Raw genomic sequence first — 14,375 nt, 5'->3', positions numbered from 1 at the left:
AGTGTGTGCACTGGTCTGACCCCTAACATTTACAGTAGTGTGTGCACTGGTCTGACCCCTAACATTTACAGCAGTGTGTGCACCAGTCTGACCCTCCACGTTTACAGTAGTGTGTGCACCGGTCTCATGTTTACAGCAGTGTGTGCACCAGTCTGACCCCTAACATTTACAACAGTGTGTGCACCGGTCTCATGTTTATGGCAGTGTGTGCACCGGTCTGACCCCCTACATTACGGCAGTGTGTGCGCTGGTCTGACCCCCCACATTACGGCAGTGTGTGCACTGGTCTGACCCCCCACATTACAGCAGTGTGTGCACTGGTTTGACCGCACAGTGAAAAGAATTTTATCGACTTTTGTGCATCATTTTCCCTTTGTTGAGATTCACTCCATAAAACTGAGTGTTTCCTTAGAACAAACTCTTAAAGTCATTTGAAAATTCAGACAAGTTTTATATGCCAATAACAGTTTCATTTATAACATACAATTTAATGTTAGAGTAAGGATTTTAGAAGTTAAACATGGGAGCTGGGGTACAGCTCAGCAGGAGACAGCTTACCTAGCACATTCAGGACCCAGAACCATAAAACCCAAACCAAAAATAAATGCACAAGAGCTAAAACTGAGTATTCAAAAGTTGCACTAACTGTGGTCTGTTAAAAGAGTGTAGGCAGAGCGTTCACTGTAGAAGTGTGAGGACCTCGGTTCAGATCCCCAGTGCCCACCTAAGTCAGGTACAGCCTTGTGTGGCTGTGATACCAGTGATGAGCAGCAGAGACAGGACCACAGGAGCCTGCTGGCCAGTCGGCATACTGGGGATCAGGTTCAGGTTCAGTGAGAGACTCCGCCTCAAGGGAATAAGATGGAGAGTGACAGAGGATCCTGCTCTGCTCTCTGCTTGCACATGTATGGCACATGTACCCCTCACCATACATACCTGTGCACACAGCACACATGCTTATTCTGTGTGCTTACAAAATGATAAAAAAAGCAGTAGCAGATCTTAAGGAAGAGCCACGCTGGAATAAGGATAAATTATCCCCAAGAACGCAGCTGCTGGTCGTGTACTTGCCTACTTCCTTGTTCCAGTTGAGCCCCATTGTGAGGCAGATTTCCTTCAGTGGTCGGTGAAGGAAGAGAGGCCCAGGTAGTCCACGGTGGCTTCCCATAAGTCACAAGGCCCATGGCAGTCAGGGAACTAGAAGGGTGATCTCACCACAGTCACGAGAACACACTCCTCTGCTCAGCTCCTCGAGGCGGAAACCATGCGGCACATCTTCATGAACAACTACCACCTGTGCAACGAGATCAGCGAGAGGGTCGTGCAGCACTTCGTGCACTGCATCGAGACGCACGGCCGCCACGTGGAGTACCTGAGGTTCCTGCAGACCATCGTGAAAGCAGACGGCAAATACGTGAAGAAATGCCAGGATATGGTCATGACCGAGGTAGGTTTTCCGTCTGTGTCTCACCAACTCCACATGAGCTGGCCTAGATGTGCATGGTCAGCTCAGAGCTGGGGAAGACCTCAAGTGATTACTGAAGCGCTGGTAGGGTCTACCATGGTGCGGTGAGGTAACACAGGACAGCCTGACGTCAGGATTGTCTTCAGAGTTTTTCTGTTTGATCTGTAATGAATTTGGGTCTGTTAAATAATGGGTGATTTTTTAACTTAAAAGATTGTGTGTGTGTGTGTGTGTGTGTGTGTATGAGTGTGTTTGTGCGTGCACATGTGCATGTGTGCATGTAGGTGCCTCTGGAGGCCAGCAGAGGGAGTTAGATCTCCAGGATCTGGAGTAACACATACTTATGACCTGCTTAATGAGGGTGCTGGGAATTGAACCTCGGTTCTCTGCAAGAGCAACAAGGACTTTTAGCCATTGAGCCACCCCTCCAGCTCCTACAATAGGTGGAATCTCAGGAGATCACAAGACTATTTGGAATTAACACATTTTTTTCTCTTTAAAAATTTTTAGTAACGTAACAGAGCCGTTGAGCTCTGATGGCTCCTGCTCTTTCTCAACTGCAGGATAGGTGTTTTCTGCCACTGTTTGTAATAGCTTTGAAAAACAACACGAATTAATTAAAAATGATTGGCAGGGCTTCATTAGAGCAGTAGGAATTGGGTATTTTAATGAGATAAGAAGGAAAATGAATGACCCACTTTGGGAGAGGTTGATGTGGGCTGGCTGCTCACTGGGGACACTAAGGAGCTCCTTTGGAGAGCCGGCGACCAGATGCACACTGGCGGACTGCATGTCAAAGCAGCGTCACCCACGGCTGCAAGGGAGTCCATTCCCCAGGGAATCACGTGGGTCTGGGGAAATTCCTATCGCCATATGCCTTCTGGTTAGAAAGGAGAGATGTCTCCATGTTGATTTCCTGTGCCACACAGAAATCTTAGGCCTTGGACTTTTACGTATGGGTTGTGAATGAGCCACAAGCAGACAGTGATGCAGACACATGGGCCCTTCATGTGACGTGTATTAAAGGGATTCTTCTGTGTCAGGAAATATTTGTGATATTATACATAACCACATTTGGGCACATACATTTCTTTGCAGCAGGACTATCAAAGTGAGCCCATCAATCAATTGGCTTATTGATTTAAATATAATAACTAAATTGAAATTTATATATCATTTGAAACCTGACCAAACATCTCATATCAAGGTTAGGAAATTGTTATCAGTCGTAGATAATAGATAACAGCATGGAAAATAAAATATGCTACATCTCGAGGCTCTCAAAGCATACACCAACATATGAGGAACAGTTATGTCCTAAGCACCGCCCCTTCTCATTTCTTTGCCATCTCAACTCTCTGTTCTATTTTCTGATGCCTTCCCATTAAATGAGGAATTTTCCAGATTTTTATAAAGTTGTATTTGAAGCAGTGTACAAGGTTGCTCACTTAATTGCTGATGTGAATACTTCCTTATGATTTTTAATGTGTATGTAAGTGTGCCTTATCTGTGGGTGTATGCATGTAAGTGTACTGCTTGAGGAGGCCAGAAGAGGGCATCAGATCCTCTGGTCCTCTGCAGAAGCAGGGAGTACTTTTAATTGCTCAGTCATCTCTCCAGTCCCTCACTGTATTACTTTAGTAAAAACAAACACAGGAACTCAGATGTTCGGCTCCCCTGGTGCTGGGATTCTAGGTCTGTACCCCCAGGGTCTGGCTCTGTCCCTTCTGTCATCTCTCCTGTCTGGTTTCAGAAGCATCAGTAGCCGGTCACTTGGCACCTATTTGTGTTGGTTTCTGTTTGTAAACGGAGATCTACGTCTAGCTTCAGCTGTCTAGCTTCTTTCTTCTGCATTTCAGCTGATTAACGGGGGTGAAGACGTGTTGATATTCTACAACGACAGAGCGTCGTTCCCCATCCTCCTCAACATGATGTGTTCCGAGAGGGCCCGCGGGGATGAGAGCGGCCCCCTGGCCTACCACATCACCCTTGTGGAGCTGCTGGCCGCATGCACGGAGGGGAAGAACGTCTACACTGAGATCAAGTGCAATTCTCTCCTGCCCCTGGATGACATCGTGAGGGTGGTGACCCATGACGACTGTATCCCCGAGGTCAGCCTGACAAACACCTATCATCTGTAGAACACTCTTGTTTGTAAAGTTCACCTGGGGGTCACCTGTGTCTCCCATGGTAATATTTATGATGGTATTACATATTTAGGAGAGGCATTCACTGTACTTAGCTATGTAATCTGCAAAGTGGAAAAGAGCACAAAGATTCCGAGTTTTTATTCGCACAGAGGGAAGCCAGGTCCCTTGACTAAGAACTACAAACGTCTCTTAAAGTCTGTGCATGGTAGTGGGCTTGCAGGGAAAGATTCTCTTGTAGCTTTTGAGCAGGAACCTGGTGGCTCATTGGTGAATCAGTCATTGATTAGAGAGCCTGGGCCGGTGCTGCAGGAGCCCACAGTAGACTCCGTGCTGCACGGAGTGTATGTCTTCCTGAGGCCGTGCCCACACCGTCTCTCAGCCTCCTCGCGTCCACTTCAGCTTTGATGTTTGATACACAATACCTCACAGAGGACGATTATTGGTTGAGGAAATCTTTCTACTAGTGAGGCTTCTGGGAACACACAGTGTAACGATTTCTTTCTTTTCTGCTATTATGGCATGTGTGACGGATCATAAATATGTCTATACTCTAAACGACATAAAACCCAAAAGAGTCAGGGGAGTTTTCCGTCCCTGTTGAAGTAGCCCTGCGCCATGGCAACACAGTCACGGACCTGAAGGAATATTGATGTGACATCATTAATGTCTCAGTCCAAGGGTCCTTCATGCCTGGTGGTGGGCTGAGATGAAATGACAGAGCGGGGTGGGGTGGAGGAGAGGACCATGGGCTTGGTCCTTGTCTGAGGTCCTGGTCTTGGCCACGCCAGACCCAGGTTTAGTTGCTTCTCAGGGCCCCGCCTTTCCTGTGTTTACTGGAGTCGCCCACCTCATGCCTTACTGCTTCAGAGACGAATTCTTGGGCTGTGTGGATATGGCCACCCACCTCTGATGGAAAGCTGGCTGATTGACTCATTAGCTCTCACGCCTTCCCCAGGAGGATCAGCTCCAGGAGAGTAATGGCTAGGTGTGGTTCTGGTTGTTGAGCAAAGTCAGCAGTGAGCTAGGATCCTGATCCATTGGTTCCTAACTGTGTGGCTGATTCCAGCAGCCGCTCAGCACTTCCAGCATCCAGTACCCACAGTTATACAGTAAATAATCACCACGTCTGTAGGATTATTAGAGGGTTGCAGTCAGTAAGAGGAGGCATGGGAAAGGCCGAGGGGTTTCACGCCTGGGGGACGCAGTATGTCCACAGTAAGAGGAGACATGGGAAAGGCCGAGGGGTTTCACGCATGGGGGATGCAGTCCGTACAGCTGCGGTGGAGACGATGGTTGTCTGTGTGTCTCAGCTCTTTTTAGCCCTTGACCAGTCTCAGCACGGCATGTGCCAGTGAGGATTTCTTTTTCTAGACTTCAGTGGCACAGCTGGAAGCCCTGCAGGCAGGAAAGCTTGCCCTTGGGCCTTGTGGTTCTGACTCAGAGTCCAGGAATCCCATGGGATGATTGACAGGATTTGCTTCTGTACACAGCCTTCTCTTGGAGACTTCTGAGTTCTTCCGAGTGTCTCAAGGATGCTCGGCTTGCTTTGAGTAAGGCTCTGATTTTCACAGCAAGCTCTGGGCATAGGGTAATGGAATGCTAGACTCCAGGCTTTGCTGGGCCAGGGCAGACGTTGTGAAAGGGAAGAAAGCAGGGAACCTGCATGTGGACCAAACAAACTGTAATCTATTGCGGGATCCCAAACGGATGACATTTCTCTGTAGAACAGAAGGCCGTCTGTGAAAACATCCAACTTGCCTTTGTGTTTGAAACCTGCACAGGTCAAGATTGCATACGTGAACTTCGTCAATCACTGCTACGTTGATACGGAGGTGGAGATGAAAGAAATCTACACAAGTAACCACATCTGGAAATTATTCGAGAATTTCTTGGTGGATATGGCAAGGGTAAGTTCAATGCTCTTCGTGTGGAGTAAGAGCATCGGTATTGATAGGTATTGATTTTGGTTAAGCAGTAAATAGATGGACATTTGCAGTTCACCCAACTGCATTTTGATTTAGTCTGTTTTATCTGTGAGGCTGTGGCTGAGTTCCAGGAGATCGTGGGTGACAGGTAGCAAGGTAACGTAAACCAGAGCCCTAGTATGGCATGTGCAGGGACAGGGGACGTGTTTAGCGTCTACCTGTATAAATGACCATATTTGTCTGCTACCAAATGGAATTCTAGGAGCCTGGCTACATGGCTTAGAGGAAACCTCTGGCAGAGGCTGTTTTCAGCTTAAACTCTTGCCGTGAATGCAGTTAAAGCCACAGGTGGAGGAGGCCTCGAGTGGTCTAGGGGGGACTGTGAGCAGGCTTCTCCTGACCTCCGTTACCGTCTTCCCTGGCTCTGGTCATCTGGTCATCTGAACTTTCATTTGTGTTCCCCAAGTCATATTCGGCTTTCACTTTGAGTCCGTTTCCTTTTTTTTAATTGGGAGGTGGCGTGTGGCACTGAGGACATCTCACAGACACCGTCTGGTGTGTGCATCTGCCCTGGGAAAATGAGCAAGCCAGGAAAGGTGCCATTTACCCTTTTGTGCCTTCTCTTTTGCATAACAAATCATTATTAACATCCAGGGGCCTTCTATTTTACATCTTTTTCAAACAAGGCTTCATTCCATAGCACAGGTAGGCCTGGAGTAACCCAGGCTAGCCATAAACTCATAGCCATCATCCTGCCTCAGCCCCCCAAGTGTTGGGATTACAGGTGTGAGCCACCATGCCAAGTTCTCTCATTTGAGTTTAAAAGTGACAAGATGTGCAAGCTGAACAGGGTTTTCCTAGGAAAGGCAGTGTATCCGTAGCTCCTTAGACCTCGCGCAAGATAAGGTGACCTGTCCAGTCTCTCGGGCCTTCCTGCTTGCCCCAGTGCTGGTAGCTTAGGCAGGCCTCACCTGGATGTGCTTGAGGATGGGGACTACCGAAATCTTACAAGAATGATTGCTTGCCGTATCCGGTGGCTCATGGCCTCCGTCGACCCTTTCTGGAGAGGAACGATGAACTACATACACCAGAGCCCCCGCTGTAAACCCAGACACCCGAAAACACCCCTGGACGATATAGTGGGTCAGTCCCTCCAGGCTGGGAAGTCTTTCCAGGCAGAATGTACTTATTTTCCTTTCGGTGCAGCAGAGCGAGCGAGAGTTTGGCTAGGTTCAGGTACCCGCGGAAGTAGAGCCTTTCTGCGTCCCGTCATTTTCGTGCGTCCACCTAGAAGTCACTGTGCCCCTCCTCAGCTGAATCGCAGCGAGAGAAACCACCCAATTCTCCCACGGTCAGCACGTACCGTTTATGTTTGTCACTGGCTCTGGCCAGCTGCAGACAGCTTCCGAGTCCTTGAAGCAGAGGATAATTTCAGGGCTGCGTGTGCAGGGAGATGCTGAAGAGCTTCCAGATGAATGAGCATCCGCAGAGCTGCCTGGAGTCACTGATGGGGACAAGCTGAGAAAGACCCTCCGAGAGTGTCTTTCCTCCGGGAGACCCTTCCCAAGGAGCAGCGAGACCACTTGTATGGATGCAAACAGCAAGAGGTTTATTCAGATACACAGGTACCTGGGGCGAGAAAGTCTCTCAGAGGACTTGTGCCTTCAGGTCGGGGTAATGGGTTTATATATGTTTTGGGGAGCAAAAAGTGCGGTACAGAAGCGAGAAGCGTAGTTACAGGGTTTTCATTGGTCAGTTTGAATGTGGCCGAGTTCAGGTAGGGACAAGGTCCCTAGGAGAATTGCCTTGGCTCTTATCTGGGGCAGACAGAGTGTCTTCTCAGTATTCACCGTTTCTCGACACCCAGCCACATTCTCGGCATTCCCCCCGTTCCTCCCCCGGCCCAGCCACCGGTGTCTCTATCTTGTTTTGGCAGCTTCTAAACTGCCCTTTGTTCAAACCCTGCATATTCAGTACAAGCCTTGCAAAATGGCATTACCGGTGCTAAGTTGTTTAACAAGCTGGGCGGGGATCTCTCAGAGGGAGGGTGTATTCTCCGCAGTACAGGCCTCAAGCTAAAAAGGCGCTGATCTTCATGCTCAGCAGTGCAGGCCATAACGCTAAAAAGGAGTTGATTTCATTAAAACCAAAGAAAGCTGACCGGGCTACCCCTGGACCCACACACTCCTTCCCCTTATGAATTCAGAAGCTGCGGCCCTTTGTTTTGAGTTTGCTTACGTTGATGATTCTGAAGTGCCATCCATTACAGAAAGGCTCTAGAAGACTTCCTGGAATTCCTCCCTGTCTGCCCCGAGTTGACTGCAGGTTCCTCTCAGGTTCTTCTTTGTCCTCCTAAGTCCTTCTCCAGGGAGGACATGAAACCACCTAGCACTTTCTGGAAGAGGGTTCCTTTCTCCCTCTGCCGAAAGTTGAAGGAGTCACTCAAAACGGAGCCTGCTCCCCAGAGTCCCAGACCCAGCACTTGGGAGACAAGACACTTGAAACAAGTCTTAAGTGGCACCACGGTTGGTTTGGGGGCACCCTGAGAGCCACTGCAATAGAGTGTGGCAGCTAAGAGCAGGGGGGTCACAGGAATTAGTCAGACTGGGTTCAGATCCAAACTCCGCCTTTCTCTAAGCACCTTACATATATTGGGAAGGGTATTGTAAAGCTCTGCCCCTGAGTCACCGTATAATTAATACATTCCCCCGGGAAGAGCTGGTGAGGTAACGCACCACGAGCTCTTGGTACATACTGCACTTTGCAAAGGGACTGGTGACGTTATGTCATGACCAGGATCATCACAAAGCTATGAGAGCCTTTTGGGCAGGGCAGCTTCAGGAGCTTCCCTATACCTAAAGGATGTTGGTGACATAATGACATTGAGGGTGAGGTGAAGACAGACTGTCCACACAGTCAAGAGCCAGATGAACATTAACCTGGGCTTGCATGAGGTAGCGTATGCGTGAAGCCAGGCATACATATAACCAGACCTGCAAGAGACTAGATACGTGTGGAGCCAGGTGTGCATGAAGCTGGACACAAATTAAGCTGGAAGCTGAAAAATGCACGAAGCCAGCTATGCATGTATCAAGGCATGCGTGAAGCCAGACATGCGTGAAGCCAGACCTGCAGGGTACTAGATTGTGAATGAAGCCAGCTACACATGAGACTGGACATGAATTAAGCTAAAAGTTGGGTCTGCATGAAGCCAGGTGTCTTAGTTAGAATTTCTGTTGCTGTGAAGAGACACCACACACAGCAATCTGGCTTACAGTTCAGAGGTTCAGTGCATTGTCATCAGGGCGGGAAGGATGGAGGCACTCAGGCAGACATGGTGCTGCAGAAGGAGCCAAAAGTTCTACATCCAAATCAGGAGGCAGCAGGAAGAGAGTGACACTGGGCCTGACATAAGTGCTCCCCACATGTCCTCCAACAAGGCCACACCTACTCCAACAAGGCCACACCCACTCCTACAAGGCCACACCTCCTAATAGTGACACTCCCTATGACCCAATGGAGATCATTTTCATTGAAACCACTCCACCAGGTGCGTACGAAGCCAGGTATGTGTGAATTCAGGTACATGTGAAGGCTTACGCAGACATCACATGGCATAGCCTGCTACAGAGGAAAGGCGTCAGACTTGAGTGCTCACAGCAAACTTGTAACTCCCTGGAGCGACTGAGTAACACCAGAGAGGAGAGGGAGGAGCTTGTGAAGAGCTGTCCTGTAAGACCAGACGTGGCAGGGGTCAAACGGGAGAATCCGATAAGGCAGGAGTGAAGAGGAGAGTCGCCAGAGCACGTGGCTTGGTGTCCAGTCTTAGCTTTTAGCATCTACCTGGATAGTTGTAAAAAGATGCCATTACCATGTTTGGCATGCTTTGGTTTCTATTTCTGCACAACTTAACATTTAAAGACTCTTATACTGAGTTTTCTTTTTTTATGGCTTCTGACTTGATTTTACTTGGGCATCAGCATGGGGCAGTTCAGTTAAGCAAAGATGTAGTGTATGTCAGGAGTGTATTCCCATCCTCCCTATCATGAAACTTAGGAAACCTCCAGGTGGCCTCATAATTTTGCTCCCGGAGTCCAGGTCATAATTTGCTAGTAGATTCTCCTGTTTGTTACAGAATGGGAAGGAAGGCTTGTACACCCCCCCCCCTCCCATCTCCAGCAGCGTCTCAAATGTAGCCTTCACGTCTCCCACCGTTTTCCCCATGACTTTTGCTGATTCTCTTTTGAATCGTGTCTGGTGTGCTGTTTCCATGTCTTTGGATTCCCTCTGGTCTGTCTGAGCCTACACAATTGTATTTCCGTAGAATTTGGGGAACGGGTTGTCTGAAAAGACTAATGAAGTCTCAATGTCAGCAACCACATAATGTGCTTCCTTCCCATGCTTTTCTGTGGTCATCCCTTGGGGTTCTTGGAAAGCCCTCTGGAGTCACTGTGATTTTATCTTCCATTTTCCCCTTCATGGGCTTTATCCTGCATAAGGGACAAAGACCACACGAGTGGGCCAGCGAGAGGGCTTGGCTGGTTAAGGCGCTTGCTGCTAAGCTTGATAACTTGAGCTTGATCCCCGGGACACATGTGGTGGAAGGAGAGACAAGGCTCCGGCAAGTCATTTAATAAATTTAAAAATAATTTTAAAAAGACACATAGAAAACCTTTCCTGAAGGATAGCTTTTAATAAGCTGTGTGATCTCGCCACACGTTGTCACCTTTCTGATGTCCTGACAGAGACGGGGGCCCGTGAGCTGGAATACAGCACACTGGGACAGCGGCCAGGCTATTAGACCCAGGAAAGGTTGTTTCTGTCTTTCAGACCATTAATGACAGCCCACTTTGATCTATGTTCTAATGCAGCTGAAATTGGTGCTTGTGGGGCAGAAATGCATCTCTTCGTCTTGATAACTGCCTGTTGCTGCAGTCAGGGGACTCGGGTCATTATCAGGGGCGCCTAGAAGGGGCGGGCGATGATCAGTGTTAGTCTCAGACTGCAGGGGGATTGTTTCTGAAGATGTTCCCAATACTGCCATCCCTTTCGAGACCTTCAGTGGCCAGCTGTACTCTGTAATGTTCCGTCAGAACAAAATTATACCTAGAAATAATTTAGGATGTGTCTAGTCGGTGTCCTGTCAGTCACCGCTTAACAAGACGGATCAAGATACCGTGATGTCACACAGATGGCTTTGGCCATTCATTCCCTTTCCTACCAAGTAGAAGTTTGGAGATAAGTAGAATGTGTGTCTACTCTAAATGTGCTTCTGTGTGGTCTTCGTTAGGTAGATTAAGCAGATGGCCTGTGATTTTGTTGATTTTTTTAAAAGTTGAGTGGATCATTAATAAAAGTCACTTGAAAGCATTTTTTTTTTAAATGTGGCCCCAGAAGCTAGCATGGCAAGGGACTGAAGATGTGTCTTCTGTGGCTTTATCCTCTCTGTGCCACCTGAGGCTCAGCTGTAGTTATACTGACCTAATTTTTCTGCTGAGTGACAGTGATGGCGCCTGCACCAGAGAACTCTTGGCCCTCTCCTGACGATTGGGTGGTTGTTCCTTGTCCTGAGGACTGGGTGGATGTTCCTTGTCCTGAAGACTGGTGGTTGTTCCTCATCCTGAGGATTATGGTTGTTCCTTGTCCTGAGGATTGGGTGATTGTTCCTTGTCCTGACGACTGGGTGGTTGTTCCTTGTCATGACAACTGGATGGTTGTTCCTTGTCCTGAGGATTAGATAGATGATTGTTCTTTGTCTTGACGATTGGGTGGTTGTTCTTTGTCCTGACGATTGGGTGGTTGTTCCTCGTCCTGATGATTAGATAGATGATTGTTCCTTGTCCTGAGGATTGTGCGGTTGTTCCTCGTCCTGATGATTAGACGGTTGTTCCTTGTCCTGACATTTGTGTGGTTGTTCCTTGTCCTGATGATTAGATGGTTGTTCCTTGTTCTGAGGATTGTGTGGTTGTCCCTCGTCCTGATGATTGTGTGGTTGTTCCTTGTCCCTTCATATCATCGGCAGTATCCATTCTAGTCTATCAGTTCTCAGCCCCTTCCCCGCGTGTGTATCAGTTCATGTGCATGTGTGAGCAGGTGTGTGTGTAAGGGGTGTGTGGAGGTTAGAGGTCAGAGGTCTCATCCATCTTAGTTTTGGGGACACGGTTTCTCACTGAGTCTGTCACCAATCCTGCTGGGCTCACTGGCCAGTCAAGGGATTCAGGGGTGCCTGCCTGTTTCTGCCTCCTCAGCTCTGGAGTTTCCCGTGTGCCGCCATACACCAAGCTGCTTTTTTTCTCTTTATTAATGTATTTTGGGCCTTGAACTTAGGTCTTTATGCTGTGAGGCAAGTCTTTGCTGACTGAGGTCCTTAAACCCTTCATGTGTGTCCCCAGGGTCATCAGTCTGTCTGTCTGTCACTGTCTCTCTTTCCCATCTTGTTGGTTCTTCTGTCACTTGACTGGTCCCCCTGTGTCTTTCTACTTTCAGACATTGAGGTATGGCAGACTCAGACCCCGGACCTGACCCCTTCACTGTCCACAGACACTTGCTTCCTGGGATCAGCAACTCTCAGATTTTGATCCCAGGTTGAATTAAGCCTCGGACCTTCTCTGACATGGCTCTTGAATCTGGGTGTTTACGTGACATTTCCACTCAGAATCTGGGTGTTTACGTGACATTTCCACTCAGCAGTCTGATTCAAACTCCTTATTCACGCTCTGCTGCAAACCCACCATCTCAAGCTGTGGCAGCTTAGCAAATGGTAGTTCCAGCACCTGCACCTGCATGTCACATCCAGGCAGACACCTGGGCATCAGATGCAGATGCTTCTTTGTACCCCCTAAGTCTGATCCCTCACCAAATGCTGCAGGTTCTAAAATACCATAAATTTGACGAATTCTGAACTCTTACGTCATAATTGTCCACATCTGGAGGAAGAAGAGGAGGTGTGTGTGTGTATGTGTGTGTGTGTGTGTGTGTGAGAGAGAGAGAGAGAGAGAGAGAGAGAGAGAGAGAGAGAGAGAGAGAGAGAGAGAGAGAGAGAGAGAGAGTTGGATCAGGTCCCTGTCTCCCTAAGATTCTCCGAGGACTTACTGTCTTCTCCTTGCAGCTCTCTCTCCATCCTCTCCACAGAGTCTCTGCTCTGCTTCTCCAGACACTTTCATCCCAGCATCCCAGCCTTCTGAGAGGCTTGGCCCAGGATCTGCATGTCTTTGCTTTCTTGTCTTTCAGATTCTGTATTTTTTGTTTGTGTCTCCATTGCAGTATGTGGCATAACTTCAAAGAGGATTTATTTTAGCTCACAGCTCTGGAGGTTCATCCATTACAGTTGGGAGGGCTTGTGGAGAAGGCAGCTGTCCACCTTATGACAGAGAAGTCACATGACATATGACAGCTACGTCATGGAAGCAGGGAAAGAAAAAACCAGAAAGAACAATAAACAGCCCCGAGTGACTTACTTCTTCCTGTTGGGCCTACCTGCCATCACCAACTGCAAAGGAACCTTTGCATGGATAGTTCATGCTCAGACCTGAATCTTCCTTCCGTGCCCTTCACAGCTCAAGACACACTCACTCCATCTCTGAGTTCCTACAGCTCTCATAGTTCCAGTGGCATTCAAAATCCAAAATCCGAGTTTCCTCTGCAGCCCAGGGAAACTGCTGAGCCCTCTGCCTGTGTAGAATCAGTGTTGCCTACTTCCAAGGTACAGTGGAATAGAGTGTATGCTTCCATTCCATCAGGTTGGAATAGGCGAGCAGCAAGGAAGGGGTGGGCCAAAGCAGAGCTGAGACACAGCAGGGCAAGCACTGAGTCCTGTAGCTGTGGGTCTGGTCTGGGGCATGTGGTAGCGTGTTGCGGATTTCCAGAGTGAAGCAGCCCCATCCATATAGCCTTGCCGGTTTAGCCCATGTGTCTTCTCTCTTGGGTTACTGCCTGTGACCTGCTCAACACATGTTCATGGTATCTCTAATGTTCTTGGGTCTCTAGAGAAGTTTGGGTTTCATCCTCAGAGCTCCATGTGTTGGCCTTCCAGGGGCTGTTGGTAGAAACCCTCATTCTGGCCCACAGTGCTGCGTGCTTTCCCAGGCTTTTCTCTGAAGTATGGGTGGAAGGCTCCACAGCTCTGTGACTGTCATATTCCTCATGCTCACAAAATCGGCACCACATGGTCATGGCCAGGGCCCGCCACCAACTTGAACAGTAGCCAGGGGAATGTGGAGCAGGAGTACTGTGGCCTCATAGTGCCTGGCTGTCTGGATGTGGTAAAAGCTGGGTGAGCAACCTTATGGATGTTGGTGCTCTCAGGTGTCCCTCTTGTCTTAAGGGAGTCTTGTAAACATGTCCACACATGTACATCTTGTGCTGGTGATGGATGGTTTGCTATCATTTCCTGACGTCCCTCAAGATAGCACTGTTCCTATGCAAAGCCCAGAACATCTTAAAAAATGATCTTGTCTACAATTCTCTCCATGTTGTCTGTGTGAAATATTATGAGAAAAGCAACGTAATGCTTATTGTGCCATACTGGTTCAGCTGGACCGTCAATTGGTGGTGGCTGGGAAAACATGGCGGTGGCTGGGAAGACATGGGTGGAAGGAGCAGGAGGCCACTGGGTGAGCATCCAGGAGGCTAGATGAGTGCCCAGGAGGCTGGGTGAGCAGCCAGGAGGCTGGGTGAGCAGCCAGGAGGCTAGGTGAGCACCTAGGAGGCTAGGTGAGTGTCCAGGAGGCTGGGTGAGCATCCAGGAGACTAGATGAGTGCCCAGGAGGCTGGGTGAGCATCCAGGAGACTAGATGAGTGCCCAGGAGGCTGGGTGAGCAGCCAGGAGACTAGATG

At 48.7% G+C, this 14,375-nt stretch overlaps 1 protein-coding gene across 2 annotated transcripts in view; it reads left to right on the top strand.

The window, feature by feature from the left end:
• The window catches only part of Itpr2 (inositol 1,4,5-trisphosphate receptor type 2), a 408,993-nt gene that overhangs the window by 180,862 nt on the left and 213,756 nt on the right, over nucleotides 1-14,375 (top strand). For both annotated transcript variants that reach the window (XM_005364599.3, XM_026787888.1), the window contains 3 exons: nucleotides 1,247-1,447; nucleotides 3,325-3,576; nucleotides 5,397-5,522. In XM_005364599.3, coding sequence (XP_005364656.1) covers nucleotides 1,247-1,447; nucleotides 3,325-3,576; nucleotides 5,397-5,522 — 579 coding nt within the window. The remainder of the gene's footprint in view (nucleotides 1-1,246; nucleotides 1,448-3,324; nucleotides 3,577-5,396; nucleotides 5,523-14,375) is intronic.

Source organism: Microtus ochrogaster (assembly GCF_000317375.1).
Source record: "Microtus ochrogaster isolate Prairie Vole_2 chromosome 14 unlocalized genomic scaffold, MicOch1.0 chr14_random_2, whole genome shotgun sequence".
NCBI classification, from domain to species: Eukaryota; Metazoa; Chordata; class Mammalia; order Rodentia; family Cricetidae; genus Microtus; species Microtus ochrogaster.
Note: the sequence above shows the minus strand (reverse complement) of the source record. Positions and strands in the feature narration are given on the sequence as shown.